Here is a 22,530-nt window from a genome sequence, read left to right on the forward strand (position 1 = left end):
TATTGATACATTCTGGAAATCAAATGGAGTTGATGATGCCGTGGAAAACTGTGGAGAAGTCAGGGACACATGCCTCAGGGTCAGCATTTGTTTCTGCATTCTTCTGAGCACATGACAATCCTCCCCCCTACAAAACAGGCCCAGGAACAGCTGCCTGATAACAGAGCAATCATCTCTAGGCCCTGTACCTCCAGCTTGTCCCAGCCAAAGAGTCCAAAGTGACCAGATACTGATCCATAATGGTTTCTTCCAGGTGCTGGCCAGATCAAAATCCCACACACCATCTCTCCTGCCCCATTCATGGACCAACAGCCCACAAAGCAGATGAGGAAAAACACCAGCCCACATTTGAGCCCCTCTGTCCCCTGTGCTCATGAGCCAGCTTTAGCAATTTCAGAAGGAATTGCCCTGCTAACCTCACATGACCACCCTTATGAAAGACTTATCCTGAACTGACAAAACAAATAAATTGCTGCTCCTGTGTGTATGTTCAGACTTGGCACATTAATTAACATACACTTTTTTTTTTGGGTAAGACTTCTGCTCTTCAGCCTCATGGCAACAGTGGCTAAATTAATGAGTGTACATGTGACAAAAGGTGGAGAGCTGAGGTATTTGGGTTAAATGATCATTAAGTAACATACACAGAGACTCAGAAAACAGCTCACCCCTTGGTCCTTGCTACAGTGGAACCAGAGCAGAACTCCATTCTCCTTCATTTCCTGCTTCACACGGAGCTTTGATTTCTCTGTCTGTTCATAGATCTCCTAAATAAAGGTGTTGTGTTGGAATATGGTTGTTTATGAGACAGGATGCTCTGATTTTATGGGGCTAGAGGGCTGGTCCTGCAGGTATAAACTCAAAAGCTCCAGCAACCCAAGGATCCTACAGGCAAGAACTTTGTGAAAACCTTCCAGTGATGCACAGTTGATTAAAATACAAAAACAGAATCTCATTGCAGGAGTTTTTGATACCTGTACTCTATCTGATGTTTTCACTCAGGTACCTCAAAGTGCTTGATTTGATCAGGGGCAGGGAAACAAAGGTAGGGGAGACTGATGGGGGAGACAATGCAGGAGGGAATAAGAGGAGTGTGGGGGAGCTGCTGGCTGCTGCCCAAACCCATCTGAGGGTTGTTTCTCTTGCTGACCTGAAGCTCACCTGTGCTTCAGAGCAGCACCAGCTCACCATTAGAAGCGGCAGGTTGTGAGAAAGGCGTTGTGTGTCAGCGCCGGGGAAAACTGTGCCTGGTTTGTTCGATGGAGAGAAGAAATGCAGGACCAGCACTAAAACGCTTTGAAACACGTGAATCAGTCACTGACGTTACAGCACGTGAAAGAACACCCAGCTCCACAAATGCAGCGCTGAGAAGGAGGCATGAGGGAGGCATGAGGGAGCCGTGCCCTCGCCTCTCCTCCAGCTCTGCCGCCTCTCCCGTTCTGTGGGGACACCGATGTCCCCGGGGCCGGGGAGGAGACAGCCCCTCACCCTCACCAGGAGCTGAGGGCGGGCCTGCCTGGCGTCACCCGGGGGGCATCTGAGCACGGTCCCGTAAGGGCTGGCGAGAGAAAAGCCCCGTGAGGACAAAAGCCACTGTCCCACCTCCTCCTCGCCAGCGGCCACCAGGCCAGGCAGCACCCGCGCCTCAGGACTCCCCGCCCCAGCCACCCCCGCGCCGCCGCCCCGCCCTCAGCTCCGCCCCGCCGCTGCGCGCACGGCATGCTGGGTATTGCAGTCCAGCAACGCCGTCCCACCGCCGGGCGACGCGGCATGGAAACTACATCTCCCGGCGTGCCGCGCGCCGCGGCCTCCCGCGCCGCCGCGCCGCGTTGCTGCGCCCGGCCCGGCGTTCCCCCCCCGCGCCGCGCTGGTGTCCCGGGGCAGCCCGGGGCGGCGGCGGCTCCGTGCGCCAGGGCCCGGCATGGCGCTCCCCACGGCGGCGCAGCGCTGCCCGTAGGTGCGGGTGTGCTCAGGGCCGGGCGGGCCTGCGCGGGGCGGCGATGCGCCACAGAGGAGCTCTGAGGGTGCCGGGCGGGGCGGCTGCGCTGGGGATAGCGCGATGGCGAGGGGAGCGCGGGAGAGGGGAGATCTCTGAGGTGTGGGGTGGGAGGAGGTGGCCGGGACGGGCCATGCTGGGTCGGGGGCCTTGGAGAGGGCTGGGCCGGGCTCGGCTGGGGCTCAGCTGTTGCTGGGGTGCGGGGAAGGGCCGCTGAGGGGAACAGGGAGCGGCCGGGGGTGCAGGGCTGGGGCTCCCTGAAGGGGAAGGTGTGTGCTGAGCAGCTGAGCTTTGCCAGCGGCTGTGCCGGGGACAGAGAGGATTGTGAGGAGCAGCAGGAGAAAAGGAGTGTCCGAGGATGCTGGGGAGATGCTGGGGGTGGTGGCGAGGCAGAGCTGTGGGGTTAGCTCTAATACCGGGGAGCGTGCTAAGGTGATGGTAGGGAAAATGGAGCCTGGGACTTGGTAAGTGTAGAACATTAGAGTGAGGTTCCTTGACACATCTGGAAGGCATTTCTGTAAAGAATTGAGAAATGCGGTGTGCAGGAGGGCCTGGCATACTTAGAACGTGTTGGCAGGTTCAAGGAGAGAAAAAAGATGCAGGTGACTCTTCAGGGGAATGAGCCAGCTTCCAAGAACTGCGCTTGAGAGCTGTGTATTCTTGCTTGTCACAGTTGACCATTGGAGAAATCATCACTTTCCTGCTGTGCTGCAACGCCCTAACCCTCCCTGATTTTGTGAAAAACCCCATCCTGTCGGCATGGCTCACCTGAGAGAATTTGCTAGCCAGGTAAGTGGTGATTAAAAATTTGTTTTAAAACCCTCTTCAAGGGTTTACATAATGATGTTTGCTCTTGATACAAGGGTTTCAAACAAATAACCAGAAAATCACTTTTTGCCACTCTTTATCTCTCTTGCACAGGTCTCAGCTTACTCCTGTTAGCTGATTGACCTGTGTCTCACTCTGTGCCTGGTGTTGGGCTGATAGTGTTGTGTTGCCAGCCATACAGAAAGTGAATTCTTCACCCACTATGGAGCCTTTCTCTGGGATTAACTGTGTTCTTTTTAGGGAGACAGGAGTCACTGGCTTACTGATTATTTTTGGAAGAGGAAGTCTAGAAATGGGAACAGAAAAACTGTGTATGCTGGCTCTGCCAGACATACCTTGCTAAAGTCGTGGCATTAGTCTCAGAAAAATGGTGCTTGTAAGAGGCATAAGAGGCAGTGATATTTGATACTGGGTCATAACTCTTCCAAGAGATCTCAGCCTCCATGGATGTGGTTAAATGCTGCTGTTGTGATGACATTTTCATAAGAGGAGTGTGGAAGGATGATGCCAGGATTTGGGACTAAAAGCTAAACCACTTTAATAATACTGGCTTGCATCTTCTTCCCTCTGCATTTAGTTGTGGGGTGTGTTTGATTATTGGCAGATGTCAATACTGAACATAGGTCTTAAAACATCTTTTGTGACTTTTGGGGCATTATTCTGTTCTGCTCCTAGGTAGAATTACTAAAAGCTTTAGTGGTTTTAGCTAATGCTTTCTCTGAACCTTTAGTGATTTAAAATTGATTTGCAATGCACCTTAGCTTGCATGCTGTCTTTCATATCAACTGTTTCCCCCAAGTGTGTATGGAATTAAATGTAAATATAATGCCTGGCTGAGTCACTGTACAGGGAGAGAAAAGGAAGGATACTGTCTGGTTAGGGCTGAAAACTGAGTTCTGTAGCTGCAGAGGAGGTTGCTCTGAAGCTTTTTTTGTACACATCATTCACTCATGAAGCTTATCAGCATTCTAGTGGTTTCAGCTCTGAATTTATTATGGAAATGTTAGGCATTCTCAGACCCTGTCATTCCATGATTCTCTGTCTGGTCTTGGAGTAGGAAACCAATCTGTGTTGTCCATTCCTCCAGCCTTTTCAGGAATCCCTGGTGGAACCTGGTAATCTGTGTAATTGCCAGGTGATGTATTTCTGTTAGTTACTATGTTTAAAACTCTGATCTGAGCTTTCTTTCTAGATTTGCTGTTCTTTCCTGACTTTGGAGAAGCCATTTAAGTTATTTTGGCTAAGTAGTGCTTCACCTCCTGAAGCAAAAGAATACTGTCTGTGAAGAGAGCTGGGAGTCTCAGACAAACTCGTGTGTTTCAAAGTGTTGAACACAAGCTTCCCTCTTTTCTATACTCCAGAAATTCAAAACTGTCCCAGGTTTTGGCAGTTGCAGAGAGCTGTGCACAGATTTTGTATAGACAGGGAAGCTTTCAGATGGCTCCAGATACAAACCTGGTTCCACCAAAGAGCCTGTTGGTACTCCAGAGATGAGTGTTCAGCATGCTGGCTGGGAAGTTGGGGAGCAGAGAAGGCAATGAGGGAAAGAGAGGAGCAGATGAGTTCTATTAAAGCCAACTTTCTCCTTCCACTATGTTTGGCAGAGCAAAATTATGTTTATTTGTTTGTTTGGCTGGGTGGAAAGTGCTTCAGTCAGAAATTACACTAAATGTGATTGTAAACCCTTTGAAGTTACCATGTTGCTGGTCAGTTTCAGCTCATAAAGTATTGTGGCCTTGGCAATCTTCTGTTATAGATCTCTCCCACATAGGACAGTGAATCCAATTCCAGCCTGCTCCAGATTAAGGAGTTCTCATTTCCAAAAGGGTTTAAGCACCCCTCAGTGTTCTGTGCAACAAATGCAGGCATGATTCTTGCTCTTGAATATTTTGAGAGTAAGATCCAGCTGGACACAGCCCAGAGAGATCTTCAATTGGTTCAAATGGTGTTTGCTTCTGTTCCCAATATGCAGCTTATCTTTCCAGGCAGTAGCTTTGAAATGAGGGAGATATTTATCCTTCCTTTCTAGTACTTATCCACATCTTCTCAAAGACTGTGGATATCATGTCTCCACAGCTGGAGGTGGCAGAGCTGCCAAAACCATTCTTTCCCCATGAAGCAGCTGGTGTTACTGCCAGGCTTGTCTCATAACACACTGCACTTCCTAATTGCTGATGGCTGCAGTGAGTTGGTCTGTTTTAAACCATGGTATCATCAGTCAGGATGGCAAAAAACTCCCACACCTGTCAGGACAGAGCATCCTTCTTTCCTGTGCTGTGAGATTGGATCCCAGAGGGCAGAAGTGGAGCACATTACTAGGAAATTGTCATCACTCTTCTCATACTTATTCCCTTCCTGCACTTACAGCTGAGATGGTGCTTTGTGTCCTCTCCCCGCATAGCCTGCCCAGCCCTGCCTGAGCCATGTCTATTGCCTGACTGACTGCTCTCAGTGGAGAGAAACAGCAAGAGGCTTTCACAGAACTGCTGTGTAACAAGCATTCAGTCAAGCAAAAAGTTAAAATGTAGTGACCATCCTTTAACAGCTTTACATGCAGTAGTAGAACAAGGAGCAGCCACTGCTGACCTGGAGCTCAGTTTTCTCAGCTCTGATAGGTTCTGTCAATGTGGAAGAAAAATGGGAAGAGCCCAAGCTGGTGAGCAGTTGCAAAGGTTACATGTCCTAATGAGCTGTTTTGGGTTTTCTGTGCTCATTTAAGCAGGTATAAAGCATTCCATCTGGATTCTGTTGCTTCCTACTAATGAAATTTTCCAGGTGTGTTTGTAGCAGTGCAATTCCAGAAGATGGATTTCCAGCCAGCGTGGTTCTCTAACAAGGTGACTGGTACTGAGATAATTCATGTTTAGGAGAGGGAGGCATGGTGCTTATTACACCAAGGTTCTTTGCAGTGCAGGTATCTTGGGGAAGGGGAGAGCCAGGCTCATGGAGTGCATCCTTCTCTCTCCTGACAGAGCAGTGCAGTTCCATAGCTCTCCATTCTTGGTGGAGCTGCATTTGTGCTGCTCTCTGATGAGTGCTGGGGCTTTTATGCCCACAAATCTGAACATTTTTGTTTGTCAGCACAGGTTACCATGTAGTGTCTCAAACTGGGTTTTTTTTTTTAATGGACAAGGGTTTTTGAACAATGTCCTGCAGACAGGACATCTTAGTTTGTTGTGGAACTGCAGAGTTGCTGAAAATGCCACCTGGCAATTTCTTCTGTGGTGTCCACAATGGTAGTTCATAAGGTGTTCTGTTGAGCAAACAGTGGCCTGCTTGAATTGGGGATGGGCCTGTTTCCTCCTCCCTGTTTACAGAAAGGGAAGAAATTCATCCAGCAGTGTCCAGAGACTGTAACTGTGGCTGGAATGACTCAGTACCCCTTGGCCCTGTACTGGGTTCTTTCTGTTGCTGGGTCTGGATTCTGCAGTTTTGGCCAGTGCATCAAGGGATGTTCATCCTCAGGCCCTCCTTAGAATTTCTCTCTGCTTGTCAGGAAGCTTTGTCTCCTTCACAGCACCTACCTGAACTTCTTTGTTCTATGGAAACAAGATAAAGCAACATCCAAGTCTGGAAGCTTGTTTACAAAGCTGTCCATGATTACAGAGCCTGCCACATAAAGTAGTTGTCCCAAAAGCTGCCTGCCACAGCCAGTGCAATTATGTTTGATGTCTTGATCTGGAGGAATCAGTCCTGATTTTCTGATGTACTTTACCAAGCTGGAGGGGGAGCAGTTAGTTATCTTGCTGTTTCTTACCTCATGGAAAAGTTACATGGAAGGGGAGGAGTGTTTTCTTGAAGGTTTGCTTCCCTGCAGAATAGTGGATAGTGTTTCTTTTCTGAGCTGAGCAGGTGCTTCTAGGAGATGATCTTCTTTCTCTCCCTTTTCCATGATGTGTGGGAGTGGCTGATGTGTTGCTAGCCATTTTTGGGTGCAGTAGGTCACTGTGCACAGTAATGTCTGGGGCACTTTCTTGCCCTTTTCTCAAGTCAGTCAAGAGGTGGAAACTGCTCCTGGTCTGTAGTGAGCCTGGACTAGTCTGTGCTCTCTGCCTGCAGTCATCTTTCTCATGTTTTCCCCTAACATTTTTCAAGCTCAAATCTTCTTCCCCCCACCTCCCTCTCTCCAGTCTCTGCTACATATCTCCATCTCCAGACATCCCTTCTAGTCTGTTTCCAGTGCATTTGTTCAAAGTACAGCCTGTTTGGGTGTTGCTATGGATGCAAAAGGATATTTGGTTATCCTTCTGTATCTTGGACTGGAGTTTGTGTGGAAATCCTGTTGAGTGAGCAGCCTGTAAAGCTCAACTGGGCCTTGCTTATAGCAATGCACAGAAGGCAAACAACCTGTGATGCCAGACTGGCTTAATCATTAAGCAACACCTTGGGCTGCTCAGTGAGGGCCTGCTGCTAGAACCTGGTGTGAGATGGAAAAATGCAGCTTCCTTGTTCTCTGATAAAATCTGCCAACTCAAGGCCCTTGTGAGAGAGCACTCTCACTGTGTGGCATGTTGGAGTTGAGACTGAGAAGTTCTGGGTGTGGAAAATTCCTTCTAATGGCTTGGCTGCTTCCTAAGGTCAGGCCATATTTTCCAGAGGTTTTTTTTTTTCCAAAGTATTTAAAAAAAAAGGCAGAAAATCTGATCACAAAGAGCATTTTAGTAGCATAAAGGACCTCCTGGTGTGCAGATGGACTGAATTAAATAGCATGAGAAAGTGACTGATTTATTCCCTTTTTTACCCTTACCTTCATAAAGAATTAATTGTGCAGCTGCTGTCAGTATTTCTCTGTTAGTAACTGCCTAGTTGATATGTTTATCTAATGAAGGAGTTGCTGTTTGCCTTTGCATCTGGCTGTGCCAGCCAGAGAAGAGGCTGGTACACAGAAGCAGGTCAGGTAGATGGAGTGTCCATTCTGTTCTCCTGCCTCCTCCTTGCTGCTGACCTTCCAAAATATGTGAGGCTCCATCTGCAGACATGTGAGGAGAGCTGGGCTGGCTGCAGCAGGGAACACAGTAAATGTGAATCCATATTACTGTAATTTTTCACCCTCCAGATAAGTAGGGAAGGGTGTAGATCTTTCTCATTTCAGTCTTTGAGTGCAGGAAGGTTAACTAGGGAAACATTTTTATGGCCTTTTGCTTGTGCCCCTTTTCTGATCCCCATCTCCAAGAGAGAGCTGGTGCTGGTACCACTTGCTGGTCTGTATTGAAGTGTGAACAGATGCTTGCTCATGGAGCTGCTTCAGCCTCAGTCAGTGCCTGCAGTTGAGCAGCCCTGTCCCAATGGAGCTGACACTTCCACAGTGATATTTGCTGACGCCCTCATGCTGGGCTTCCCTCCTTTTCCTCCCCCACTGTGGTCTGCAGGGTTGGAAAGCCTGTGGAAAAAGTTTCTTCAGTTCTAATCCTGGATCTATTCTATGCTAAGTTTCTAAGACTGTTAACATGAGTTTCAGATTCATTTATCAACACAGTAGGTGCACAGGTATGTAGATGAGCTGTATGTGAGCTCAATGGAATTTTCCCATCTCTGCTCCATTCAGCACTCCAGGGTGGATCCTGAGGAGCTGTTCACCAAGCTGGAGCGGATCGGCAAAGGATCCTTCGGTGAAGTCTATAAAGGCATCGACAACCGCTCCAAGGAAGTGGTTGCCATCAAGATCATTGACCTGGAGGAGGCTGAGGATGAGATTGAGGACATTCAGCAGGAGATCACTGTGCTCAGCCAGTGTGATAGTCCCTACATTACCCGGTACTATGGCTCCTACTTGAAGGTAGGACTAACCAGGGTGATTCCTTGTAGTTGGGGTGTGGGGAGGGCTCCTCTCTGGGTGCTGCAGTGGATGGTGGCACATGGCACTGCAAAGTGATGTGTGAGTGGAACAGGAGCAGTGGTGGCTCTGCTCACTGCATTGATGTGCATTTAATAGCCGATTGGGCTTTATAAGCACATGGAAATGAGGTGCCCTCTACTTTGTGGTACCAAGACCAGGGTACTTCACTGGAGAGCAAATTATTTGTTGAAGACTGAACTTTCCCTGCTCTGACAATTCTGGAAAGGAGGTTGATGGAATACTTTTCCAGAATAGCACAGTCTTAAGGCAGTGTCACTGAGGGATTTATGCCTCTGAAGAAAAGAGGAGATTGAAACTACATCAGAAATAGTGAAAAGAATATGAACTGAGTCTGTGGAGGAGTACTAATACTGCTTCCATTGAGAAACAGATTAGGAATCCCTAATGGAAGTTGTTCAGAAGTGGCCTATGCATGCTAGCTGCTGGACATGAATGTAACAATGGGACTGCAGCAAACAGTTCCTGAGCTCTTTGGATCCTGAATATTCCTCCCTTATTTTTCAAAGGCTACAATGCATTTTCTCAGCCTTCTGCTGCAGTTTCATGGACCTGCTGCTTATCTTCTGTTGGGATCCTGTGAACCTCAGCATGGAATCTCCTCTCTGAGGAGTTAGAGTGTCTTGCTAATTGTACCCTTCAAGCTGTTAATGAAATCAAAGGCTGCAGTGCTCCCCTGCCATTGTCAAGAAGGACTTGTGCTGGATGAGCTGTTGGAGAGATGTTAAAGGGCTCCAACCTGGGAATAAGCCTGTCTGTGGGCTGGGCAGTCTGGTGCCTGTAGGGGCATTTGCCCAGATAAAACTGCAGACTGAGAGTTAGAAATGTGCTGGAGGCAGGTCCACCTCTGTAATGCTGTGTCAGCAGAACAGAGGAAGCTTGGGGCTCCTTCCTTAAGCCCCTGAGAGCTGCAGTGTGCAGCATCTCCTGGATTGTGTACAGAACTACTCTTGTGTCTTGCTGCCTCATGAGTGTTTCACTTTTCTGTCTGCTTTAATTACTGCCTTTGCTATTGATTTGTGCTCTTGCTTGCAGGGCACTAAGCTGTGGATAATCATGGAGTACCTGGGAGGAGGTTCAGCCCTGGATTTGGTGAGTAAGGGGCAAGTTCTGGACTATGAAAAATACTGACTGAGGACTTGGTTTGTGAAATGCCCATAAGCCAGACACTCATTTTCCACATTCCATTGTTTTGGCAGCCCTGTGCCTGAGGGGGTAAGCAGTGCAGGACAGACATGTTGGTTATGCTTTCCCAGGACAGAGGGAATGTTTTCATGGAGCTCAGCTGTCCCAGCACTGTTGTCCAGCATGCTGTGCTGCTGTATGATGGAAAGAGCCAGTGAACTGAAAAGTGAGCCCAGATAGTTGGTTTTGATCAGTGCAAATCTGTACTTCACCTACTCAGAGTCATGGTATTGGTCAGTGCTTGCATAGCTCAGTAAAGATATGGTCTATGATTAAGTTACCCCAAATTTTGAGAGAATACAAATGCAGGATTTACCCATGGGCAGAGGTCTGTATTCTGTCACAGCATTTTGCTCTTCTCTTTAGGACAATAACACCCATTTTTTCAGAGTGGTAACTAATGATGTAGGGAAAACTGCTGAGCCTACAGTGACTTGCAGGAAGGTGTAGTAGGGGGCTGTCATCAGCAGAAGTTGTCTGAGTGTCAGAACCTCAGTTATTGCACTGAGAAAGCAGGACTTAGAGGAGAACTGATGGAAAGGAGAAGAACTTTGATACAGTACTCCACAGCCTGAGGGTTGATGTCTCACAGGCTGAAATTCAGTACTTGGATGCTGGCAGACAGATCTAAACAAGAGAAACTTAAAATGTTCTCTTGGCCAGTGTATTTCCTGGCCAAAGTGAGAGATGAACTGCTGCTTGTTTGGGAAGCCCTTAACAGATTGATAGACTAAGCAGAAAATCCCCCAAAGTTTTTCCATTGAATGCTGCCAGGTACAAACACCAGCATTCTGCTTGTAGCACATACATCAGGTGTGCAAGAAGGTGCTTCCTGCTGAGTACAACCTGCTTGGCCAAGGGTTCCAAGTAACAAACTGAGAGCCTGGAAAATCCAGTCTCTCTTTTAAAGTCATCTTTCTGCCTTTTATCAGCTGAAGCCAGGACCATTGGAGGAGACTTATATAGCTACTATCCTGAGAGAAATCCTAAAGGGTTTGGATTATTTACATTCAGAGAGGAAGATCCACAGAGACATCAAAGGTAAGATTGGAGAGTTCAGCTCTCTCTCCTGTAAGGGATGTTAGTAACATAATACTCAGAGGTATTATATTCACCATAATCTTTCAGAGACTGTTTCTCAGTGCTGCTTTGTTGTTGTGTTGTTGTTTTCTGAATCTGATGCTTGTCACAATCTCACAACTCATGCTTTTCATGTCTGTAGGGTTTAGAGTAACAGTAAGGATCTGTAGCTCTCCCCTGGCACTTGGAGTTTGGGCAGTCAGGGAGCTGAAGTGAAGGAGTCAATGAAAGGCATGCTCAGATGTTAGCTGACTTGTGTCTGGACATGTGCTTTGCTGCTGGACCCCAAGGGTGTGTGTGCTGGTTATTGTGCTTGTAGCTCACAGCAGACATGAGCTGTCCTCATGCAGGGTTCACAGCCCTAGAAAATCAGGGCAGCTTGTGTCAGCTTATCCTGTTGCTGTTTTTAATAGTCACTGGCCACGTGCAGTGTACAGAGAGCTGGCATCCTGAAGAGCAGTGTCCCAGCAAGCTCAGAGCATCAAAGTACTGCAGGAGGATGGAGGGACAGTGCTGTGGAGCTGGGCCAGTGCTAGATGCTCCCTGCTCTGACCCACTGCAGGAGGGGGTATGAGCAGGCAGATTGGGAGAAAAGATTTGGTTGTGTATTTGATACTGCACATTTCTAGCACTGCAATATGTGTAGGGAGTGTTGGCTGGCAGTGGTGGGGAAATGCTGAAAGTTGTTAGGTGAGGTCTCAGAATGAGAAGTCCTGCAGAAAACCCCAGTTCCCAAACCTGCACTATGTTACAGTCTTATGAGTGGGAACTAGTACAAGAGTGGAACTTGAACTCTTTAGAAGGATCTGCTATTTAACCTCTGCTGAATGCTACTCTGGAAAAAGAAATCAAGAGCATCAGAGACTGTGTTGCCCTCCCTTCTTTGTGTGGCCAGGAGTCAGATCTAATTCATGGTGTGGCCCTTCTACTCCCTGCTCCTACCTTAGCAATATTCCCCTTCTGATCCAGCAAAGTGCATGAGCTTGTTCCATGTTACCCAGCAGGGTTCAAAGCATTAGAATGGGTCTGAGGCTGGGCTGAGAGTTATCACTGGGGTAAAGGAGGATGCCACAGGAGGGATCTGCTCAATATTCAGTTCTATGTGGGCTGGAGGTGATTCAGAGGCCAGCAGACTTAATTATTATATGCTTATAATTATTAATTGCTTATTTGTGCATGTAGCTGCCAACGTGCTGCTCTCGGAACAAGGAGATGTGAAACTGGCTGACTTTGGGGTGGCTGGACAGTTGACAGACACTCAAATCAAGAGAAACACCTTTGTGGGGACTCCATTCTGGATGGCACCAGAGGTCATCAAACAGTCTGCTTATGACTTCAAGGTGAGCTGGGAGCAGGGGGATTGCTGCTTGAGGCTACTGTACAGAAGGTGGTGCTAGGACAGAAACAGGGACTGGAACTGCTGTTTACTGCAGGAATTATTATTTTCTGCTATGATGCAGGGTCTGCTGGAGAAGTGTGTGTATTAGATGTGAAATGTCATGTCTGGTTTATGTGATTAGCTGTCCTAAAACTGTGCTTTCATGTTGTAGAATTGCTCCTTGTTGTTCTGTGTTCTTCTCTTTTCCAGGCAGATATCTGGTCCCTTGGGATTACAGCCATTGAACTAGCAAAGGGAGAACCTCCAAATTCTGACTTGCACCCTATGAGAGTTCTCTTCTTGATCCCCAAAAACAATCCTCCAACACTTGAGGGTCACCACAGCAAGCCCTTCAAGGAGTTTGTGGAAGCCTGCCTCAATAAGGATCCTAGATTTGTGAGTATTGCTGACCACCTGTGAATTTGGGTAAAGGTCAGCAGAAATCAAAAATTCCTTCAACAGGGAGGTTCCAGAATTCCAGAGAGAGAGAAGTGCTGAGCTTACAGGATGGACATGTGAGGCTGGCAGGAATTCCTCAGGAGGGACATGGAGGGGCGAGTGCTGATCCCTTCATGACCAGCAGTGGGACCTAAAGGAATGGCATGAGCCTTCCCTGTGTTCAGGGGAGGTTTAGGTTGGATATTTGAAAAAGATTTTCCCCCAGAGAGTGGTCAGGCACTGGAACAAGCTCCTAAGGGCAGTGATCATGGCCCCAAGGCTGCCAAGAGTTCAAGGAGTGTTTGGATAACACTCTGTTGGGGATTGGCAGCATTGTTGGGGGCTGTCCTGTGCAGGGCCAGGAGCTGGATTTGATGATCCTTGTGCATCCCTTCCAGCTCAGGATATTCTGTGACTCCAGCTGAAGTCAGTGAGTCACATTTAGTCTGCAGAGATGGTTAGATGTGACATGCCTTCTTTATCTGCTCCAGAGGCCAACAGCTAAAGAATTGCTAAAGCACAAGTTCATCACACGCTACACCAAGAAAACCTCATTCCTGATGGAGCTGATCGATCGCTTCAAACGCTGGAAGTCAGAGGGCCATGGAGAGGACTCCAGTTCTGGGGATTCTGATATGTATGTACACTCTGCATGGAGGGATGCCCTGCTTGCCCCAGGGTGGCCACTGCAAACAGCTCAGCTCCTTCTCCCACCTGACAGCTTATCTTTGAGGTTTTGTTTGTGGGAGCAAGTGAGTGCTGCCTGAAGAGCCAGCTGCTGTTCAGTGGGACTCAGTTCTCTGTTCTGGTCTTAACCTGTGGAGCCTCTTGGCTGAGTGTAAGGAATCAGAGTACTGACATGAAACATTTAGTCTGTGTGTAACCAGTAGAACAGGGCTCTTGTTGCCTGTGGTTTATGCACCTTTCATTAACTACAAGAGCTCCAGGCTTTAGTAGCTGTGACAAGGAGCTGTTGTTGGTGTGTATGTGCACTCAGGGGTAAATCTTTGCACTGCCATGCAGGACACACAGGTTATGTGCCTTGGGTGGGGAAGGGGCACTTCATGGCCAGAATGGTGTCACAGAGCTGCTCTTCACCTGTAGTGGCAGCCACTCAAGTGACCAAAGACTCAGGGAGATTGGCTTATAACATCTAAGTCTGGCCCCTCACATTGTGAGCTTGGGTTGTCTTTGAAATTCTCCTAAATTTAACTAGCACTAGAAACTTCTTCAAGCTGGCTGGATCAGAGGTGAATGTGGTTATTTGGAAACATGATGTAGTGCTTAGCTCAGATCTCTTTGATGCTGTATATGTGCTGTAGAGACTGAAGTGATTTATCTTCAGAATTTTTTCTGGGGTAGGGAATAGCCTGAAGTCCTGCAGCAATATGAGTCAGGTGGGGAGAACTTGTGATTCTGGGAAAGTATGGGCAAACCCCCAATGTATGGGACTGAGGCTTTGTCTTGACTTTCCCCTTTTCATTTGCAGTGATGGAGATGCAGAGGATGGAGACCAGGGCCCAATCTGGACATTCCCACCAACCATTCGCCCCAATTCCCTGAGCAAGCTGCACAAGGGAATGGCTCTTCATGGTTCCCAGAAGGTCTGTGTGCTGTCTGGTCTTTCTGAAGAGGGCTGAACTAGCATGAACTTTTGGGTATCCTGGGGAAGCCACCAGACACTCATCTTCTGGCTGAAATTTACTGCAGTCTGGCACTAAGGGCTGGTGCTCCAGACTTGCCTCTTCCACATCATCAGGGTGCTGTGACTTGTGGCTTTCTCAAGATCTGGTGATGAGATTGCCATGTAGTGAATTTACCAAAGGCCTCATGTGCCCTGGAAGCATTTGCCTGTACTTGTAACTTCTTTTTGTGTTGTTTTCCAGCCTACTGAGCCCATCAAGAGGCAGCCACGGTCACAGTGTCTCTCCACACTTGTTCACCCAGTTTTTGGGGAGGTGAGTAGAACCTTCTTAGTGTCTCTGCTGGTTGGAGATGAAGAGATACCTGACACAGATAAGTAAATGGCAAGGATTTGGAGAAGGGAGGTGTAGTGAGGTGTCTAGTAGGGTTAAGGAACTCTGAAGCATTTGTACCAGTTCAGAGTTCTAGACCATATGTGGGGACAGTGTCCTTCTGAAAACACCTGTGTTTGGGGGAAAGGCATTACCCTTCTGGTAATCTGTGTTCTGGTGAGGTTCTGATAGAGAAATATCTGTCTCTTACCTGCATCTTTGGCTTGTTGATGCCTGGGCAGCTCCAGGTCTGATGTCTGAGGCTGAAGTGCAGCTCCTGTTAGAGCAGGTAGTTGAGCTGGCCTGTCACTGTGCATGTCCACAGCAGAGTTACTGAGGGGAAGGTAGCTGGGTTAGAGCAGGAATTTATTAGGTGAATTAGAGCAGGCTTTGCTGGTTACTAGGCCATTTCTTGATCTGCACAAACTGCTGTTGGTAGCATGCCAAGACCAAGGAGTTCCCTGCCACTTAGCTTCTGGAAGGCAGGCAGAGAAAATGTGTTTAGAAAACCTACCCAGTTCCCCTGCCTTGTGGTCTGGATGGGGATGTGGAGTTGAAGTAAGAGCTACCATTAATGATAGAATGGTGTTTGCATCAGCAGAGAGGTGACAGCTCACCTTTCCAGCTGGGTGATGTTGTTAGGAAAGAGGAGGATAATCATAAGAGGGCTGCTGGCTGTGAGCTCTGGTTCCTCTTTCCAGTAGAAGGGCAGAAAAAGAGATTATGCTTTGGAAGAAATCAATGAGATTCTGCATGTCAGGGTTCTGTTCTTGAGATGCTGGTGGCAGACACCCTTTCTTTGGTCCTGAGGAGTTACTCTTCTGGATCCTGATGGCATGGCCCAGCAGAGAGCTGTGCTTTTGTCCTGACTTGAGTCTTTTCTCAGGTCTACTGCTATGTGGAAAGAGGTTTTTCTGCATGGCAGGAACTAGAGGTCATTCTGAAAAGCAGGCTCTGGAAATTGGAAGTTTATCTCACCAGCCTCTTTGTTCCACAGGGCTTGACTTTCAGAGGTCAGAGCATGAGGCCAGTGACCTGGGTCTTGTAGTCCTAGAGCTATGAGATGAAACCACATAAAACCATGCTGGTTTGTGATGCAGTTTGTGCAGCACAGTCACTGATGTCTGGATCTCTGTTCAGTTTTAGGAGCCTCCTGGGGCACAGTGCTCAGGGCTCTGACTGTAAATTCATTTTGTGCTTTCCATTACTCACCTTGCTGCTCCAGTTTCAGGCAGGAAGTGGCTTCTCAGACATTTCATTTCTGCTAGTTTGACTCCTTTGCCCCAGTTTGTTGATCCCCCTTTCCTTTGATTAGTCTTTTGCTGGCTCTGCAGATCTCACTGAAATTGGGAGCAGGAAGGGTTCTGGGCAGTCTCTGAAATAATCTGGCTTTTGTGTGCAGTAGAGGGGACTTGAAAGAAGACTTCTCCAGGCGAAATCTGATTCACTGCTGGTTGTATGTGATATTCTTTGCTATTGATAGGAAACTAGAACTGTAAACTTTGTCCTCCTCACTATTGTATGATTGCATCTTAAACCAGCTAGGCTTGATCCCCTCTTTTTCTAAAGGGGCTGCAGCTGGGCTTTGTGAGTGGAGATCTGGCTGAGATATTCTTTGTAATCTTTCATCTACCTTCTCTGAATGTGTGTTATTGGATGTTAATATTGAAAACATCCCATGAGGATTCACTAACAGGTGTGGACAACTGCAAATCTGGAAACATTGTGGAGCAAGGAGGTAAAATGATGTTTGGGCCTGGTAAGGTTGAGCTCAGTGCTCAACTCCTGCAGGCTTCCAGAGAGCTCTTCTGCAGTGGGAAGAGGCAGCCCAGCACACACTGCTCCCATCACAGACTGGCAAGCTGAAGGCCAGGGGCTTGGCACCAAAGGCTGATGCTAAACTGAGTCCACACCTTAACCTCCAGGACAGACCCTTATTCTGAGGCAGCCAGCCTTTGGTTGATAGACATCAAATCCTTGGCTATAGCATCACAGCTGGTTTTGGCCTTCTCCTTGCTGTGTAACTGAGTTACCCTCCATGCTCCTGCCATTTCTGTCTGAGCAGAGGAGTGCATGGGCTGTTCCCAAGCTTTGTGGTAGGGAACAGGTGCCCACTGGAGGAGGAAATGGCCCTTTTTGGCTGGGAACTGTGTGTTCCCAGAAGGGGACTTGGTGCACAGGAATGACTGCAGCTGGGGATTAGCACTCACATTGTTCTGCTTTCTGAGGAAAAGTGAGCTCCTGCAACAGGAAAGGCTGATCCTAGAATTGAGGCAAAGAACTGTGAAGCTTATGTAAAGCCCTTTAATCAGCAGGGCCTAATGAGAGCTTAATTGAACTGGACCAGATGTTGCTTGTCCAACAAGATGCTTGATTGTTGTTCAGTTCCTTGTATAGTGGTGCCCTGGGGAAGGGGCTGCCATATCAGCAGCTTGTGGGGAGAAGGTGAGGAACTACTGCTGGGATGGAAATGTAATGTTTTGAACAACTGACTCCTTCATGCTCAGCACCAGTGGCCTGTCAGGCATTCCTTCTCAACAGAGCTGTAGCTATTTCAAATTAACAACTGGAACATGTGCAAGTAGAGGCCTAGTTGGAGTGTACTGAACATGAGAGATGTGAACTGAGGCAGGTGCTGTCTGTGGAGATCTTGGTGTGTGGACTTTTTTTCCCGTGCCCCCTGGGTAAAGCTCTCTTAGAGAGGAGTGTTGGAGGCCAAGGGGCTCAGGATCCCTGGTGTGGCAGTTGTCTGCCTTGGTCTCTCAGTCACTAGAAGCAACTCAAGACTTTTTTTGTGGTTATTAAAAGTGGTGGTGACTAACTCCTGGCTTTAGATATATTCTGCCCAACCTGCCTGTGAGCTTGTGTGTGTGTCTGGGTGCTGGGCTGTCATTAGCAGCAAAGGTGATTGTACTGCATCAGATACATGTGGAGTTCTTTGTACTGTTACTATTTACAAGTTTTCAGGTCCATTTCTTAGAACATTTAATTTGTTTAAGAGTACATCCTGTTAGGTAAGGGCTTCAATTGCCATTAGTACCTAGAGGCAAATTTGAACCCTAGACATTTTACCTTCCTGACCTACAAATGAGCTCTTTTTGCTTCACTTAAGTGGAATGTGGGTTGCCCTCCTACACCCTGGTGGAGTCATAATAAGAGGGAAAGGGCCTTAATGTCAGGATCTAATGAGGACTTAATGCTCTGTTTCTGGGTTGCAGCTCAAAGATAAGCACAAGCAGACTGGAGGCAATGTGGGAGCCATGGAGGAGCTGGAGAATGCCTTTAGCTTGGCTGAGGAGTCCTGCCCAGGCATCTCTGACAAACTGATAGCACACATGGTGGAGAGGGTCCAAAGGTGAGTGAGTGTCCTGAGTGTGAGCTGGGACAGAGCTGGCACTGAACCACACAGCTCTTGTGCTCCAGGGCTGGTCAAAGGTCAGTGCTGAGCACTGACAAGAGACAGATAAAAGTCAATATTGATGACAGCTGCCTTAATAGTTCCTATGGCACTTCTTGTAACTGCTTTCATTTAATGGAAATAATTCTTTAGCCTCAGAAGCCTTTCCTCACACTGGACAGGTTTCTGTAGTGTAGATGTATGTTGTAGGGCACAGAAAGGTGCTGTTGTTCACCTTCATTTTGCACATTATCTGCATGCATAAGATGTCCTGCTAGTCCCATTACCCAGGCAGCAAGGACTGTGCAAAATCTCATTGGGATCACTTCTGGGATAGAAAGTTTCTGTTAATTATTATCTGTTTCATTGCAAGGAATGTGCTTAAAGGCACTACTTGCAGCTAGTCACTGCTTGCCCACCTTTAGGTATACACAAGTGTACTTTTCCTGACAAGAATTAGTTATTAAACCAGTAAAGGAATGTAGACTAGAGAAATTTAGTTCTTTGCTGGGTCAAACTTGGCTCACTGCTGGTGCCAAGTCCAGTCACATTCCTGTGTTGCAGATACCCATACAGCTAACCTGGTCACAGATTTATCAGATTTTAGCTTTTCTCCCTTTCACAGCAGGCAATCCTAAATCTCAGCCTTTCCTTACCAAGAGAGAATCTTAACATTTGGCTCCTCCCTGGTTAGCAGTGTTTTACCATACCAAAAGAAGCTGTTCTGTGCTCTGGCTGCCCCTATATGCACAACCCAAACTCTACAGTCTTGACTACAGTTTACAGCCTTGAACTTAAACTTCCTAACATTTCTTTCTTCTGGTGGGTTAAAGTTTGTGCCTTGTAACCTGTTGAATAGAACAGAATCATTAAGGTTGGAAAAGATGTCCAAGATTGAATCCAGCCTTTTACTGATCATCACTGTGTCAACTAGACCAGAGCACTGAGTCCCATATCCAGCTGTTTCTTGAACATCTCAAGAGCTGGTGACTCCCACATCCTGGACAGCACATTCCACATGACAGCCCTTTCTGTGAAGAAATTCTTCCTGATTCCCAGCCTCAACCTCCACTGGTGTTGCTTGAGGTCGTTGCCTTTTGTCCTGTCCCTGTTCCTGGGAGCAGAGCCTGGCCTCCCCCAGCTGTCCCCTCCTGTCAGAGAGTTGTGCAGAACCACAAGGTTCCCCCTGAGCCTCCTTTTCTCCAGGCTCAGCCCCTTTCCCAGCTCCCTCAGCCTCTCCTGGTGCTCCAGCCCCTTCCCCAGCTCTGTTCCCTTCTCTGGACATGTTCCAGCCCTCAATATCCTTCTTGTGAGAATCCCAAAACAATTCCCAGGATTCCAGGAGTGGTTTCCAAGCAAATATACCATGGGACTGTGTAGAACCCTCATCTAACAATCACTTAACACCAGGGAGAGAGCACTCATGGTTCTGGCTGACCCATGGAGGTCACAGAAGTCTCCTGTGATACCTGTAAAACCTGAGCCTCTGACTGAGCAGGAGCTGCACATAGATGTGTGTGGGTGACTGCAGACAGGGGCTTGTTTCAGCATCATTCACTTCTGTCAGCCTAGAACTGACACTGCTGGACAGGGCAGAAGCACAGGATTGTTTTTTGGGGGCCTGCAAAACCTCAAAGACTTGGTTGCTTTTTTACCATAAAACACTAATGCTGAAAACTCATTAGATCAAAACTGAATCTTGAAAGCCTGAAAAAGTGTGAAACCACTTTGGCTTTTAGTTAAAAGTGCTGGTTTTGTCTGTCAGGACTTTATCTAGCAGAAGCTGGCAGTGGCCATGGGAGTAGGGCCAGCCCTGCTGGTGGGCAGGAGAGCTTCAACCAGGCAGTACTGACCAGCTGTCCCTGGTTCATTCTTCCTTGCAGGTTTTCACACAGTCGGAACCACCTGACCTCTGCCCGCTGACACTCACATTCCCTGCTCTTGTTGTCAGGGGGGAAGGATTTTTTCCAGCTTCATAAGAACTACATCTCTAATCCAGACCACCATCTGCTGTTGGATGTGACATTGTGATGGACCCCAGGACATTTCAGAGCCTTCATGTTAGCCGTGTTTCCATGATAACCCAGGGTGGGGTTTGCAATGCAAGTACAATTTAGACCTTTTGCAGAACCCAAGATGGTTGGTCTAATTGTTTTTACAATGTAATCAATGCAGTTTTTAATTGTTTTCCTACAATGGATGTGTCCATTTTGGCTTGGTTTGATTCACAGCTTGTTTCTGGTAAATACCTGGCTGCTGGAAAAAGGGAGATTCTCTTCCATTGATACATGTTTCACAGGCAAGTCTGATGGGTTTAGCCTCCTGCCCTTCTGAAGAAGTGTTTGTGAGCAGTCCTGTGAGTGCAGGGATGTTGAGAAGCTCTCCTGGCATTTAGGACCTCTGGGAGAGTGAGACCAGCTCTCCAGTTGTTCTGGAGGATCACTTCAAGCCCTTCACACACAACAAGGTTTTCCAGTGCTGCAGCAGCTGAGCTCATACACTGTTGTTCTTTCCCAGCCTGTCATTTCATAGGAGGATGGGTTTGCTGATTGTTCTTTTTTTGGCTCTGGGACAGCATTTGGTATTAAGCCTTAGTTCATCTACTTCAGGCAACAGCAGAACTCGCCTTGGGTCTCCAGGGAGCAGGAGGCAAAGTGGGTGTGTTTGCTGTGGGAGCTGGTGGAGTTCCTGTCCTTGGTGCTCCTGGTCTGAGCTGTGCAGGCCCACATGGGGCAGAAGGCTTGAAAAGGGCAGTGGGGGGAGCATAACAGCCACAGACAGCAGGGCTTTGGTTCAAGGCAGAGGGACACTACATAGCAAGTTTTTGATACAGGAACCTGAGCTCTGCAGGAAGACATGAACTGGATTGTTCACAGCAGTGTGGTAGGGCTGGAGATTCCCAAAAGCTGCTCTAGGCCTCCCTCTCCTTCTCAACCTTCCCTTTCTGGCTCCTCCTTCAGCCTGGGATCCAGACTTGCTGCAGCCCGGGCTCTGCTCCAGTTGAAAAGCTGGGGTGGTGTTTGGTAGCAAAGTAAAGCATCAGCTGCTGTGTTGGCTGCTTAAGGAATTCCAGCAGAGCCATCTCCAGGAGCTTTGCTGCCTGTATCATACTAGTTTATAAAGCAAATCTTTAATTCAGGTAAGCACACAGATCTTAAATCTACATTTTAAAGGTCTAGAGAAATAGACTTAAAAAATAACCCCTGATAGCTGGTTGCTTAGAGAGCTGCTCTCTAACTGAAAAGAGATTCCCATGAAGTCAGCAAGAACTCAGTTGCCCAGACCTTTCTGTCTGGGTGTTTGTGTGTGGATGATATGGCTCACCCCAGAGCCACTGAGAACAAAGGCTGGAGCTGTGCAGCATTTTTTGAATGACAGGCCACTTGGTTAGAAACAAGGCTTGATTTTTGGTACTTAGCTTCAGACCTGCAGATTTGAAGTGCTGGGCTGCAAGTAGCTCAGGGGGACCCTGTGTTCCCTGATCCTGGTGTATAGTGTTCACTTGACCTTATGACTATCCTTTATTTATCCTGATGGATAAATTCAGGCTCAGCAACACTATGAACTTGTACAGTAGTAGAGAAGAGGTGCTGCTGCTGCAGAGCTCAGAGCTTGCAGTTAGGAAGAACAGCACAACCCCACTTTTCCCTCAGGAGGAGAAGTTCATGTATAGGCAGGATGCTTGGAGAGGGGGAAGGCAGAGGCTGCAGGCCAGCACAAGGGCCCCTGCTGCTTTTCAAGTTGCTGTTCAGAGCAGTAGCAAACTGTTGATAAGGTACCTGTGTCGTTACTGGCATGCTCTGCAGTGGAAGGAGTAAACTTTTTAAAGGAAACAATCCTCACACCCTTCGTCCAGTATTCAAAGCAACAATGGGTTTAGTTTTCAAAAACATTGAAAGGGATCTGCCACTTTCAATAAAGTAACAAAACAAATGAGGCTGGTGTAACTGTGTTATTAGGGGAAAGCATTGGTTCCAGCTGCTTTTCTCTGTTTTCTTCTTGGTCTTCTCCCTCATCTTGCAGTTATAACAGAGACAGAGCCAAGCTGCAGGCACATCAGTCTTTTCTGGCACTCCAGGAAGCCACACTACTGGCAGAGGTACAGCTGTGCACTGGAGCACACTGCACTGCAGTTTTTTGCTGGAGTTTGTTCCTTGTCTGCAGTCTTCAGACTCAAGCTTGACTGGCAACAGGGAATCTCTGCCTTCCTCAGTCTCACTCTGCAGCTGGGAGGGGCCCAAGTGGAGCACAGGTTGCCCAGGGACATGGTGGAATCTCCATCTTTGGTGACAATCCACTGCACAGATGTGGCTCTGCATGGACAAGGGTTGGACCAGGCAACCCTGAGCCTGGGTGACC

At 47.8% G+C, this 22,530-nt stretch overlaps 1 protein-coding gene across 2 annotated transcripts; it reads left to right on the plus strand.

Annotated features, from left to right (window-relative positions):
- The first annotated feature begins 1,618 nt into the window (after positions 1–1,618).
- On the plus strand, positions 1,619–22,107 carry STK25 (serine/threonine kinase 25). 2 transcript variants are annotated; one of them, XM_079315536.1, is made up of 12 exons: positions 1,619–1,957; positions 2,670–2,785; positions 8,370–8,600; positions 9,714–9,770; positions 10,796–10,904; positions 12,126–12,283; positions 12,532–12,717; positions 13,251–13,396; positions 14,249–14,363; positions 14,646–14,717; positions 17,993–18,129; positions 20,055–22,107. In XM_079315536.1, exons 2-12 carry the CDS (start codon positions 2,756–2,758, stop codon positions 20,092–20,094), a joined length of 1,281 nt encoding a protein of 426 aa, XP_079171662.1. In that variant the 5' UTR covers positions 1,619–1,957; positions 2,670–2,755; the 3' UTR covers positions 20,095–22,107. The 2 variants fall into 2 exon arrangements, with proteins under 2 accessions (XP_079171662.1, XP_079171663.1); XM_079315537.1 differs by having other exon boundaries at positions 1,795–1,953.
- The last annotated feature ends 423 nt before the right edge of the window (positions 22,108–22,530 follow it).

Source organism: Erithacus rubecula, assembly GCF_903797595.1.
Source record: "Erithacus rubecula genome assembly, chromosome: 11".
NCBI classification, from domain to species: Eukaryota; Metazoa; Chordata; class Aves; order Passeriformes; family Muscicapidae; genus Erithacus; species Erithacus rubecula.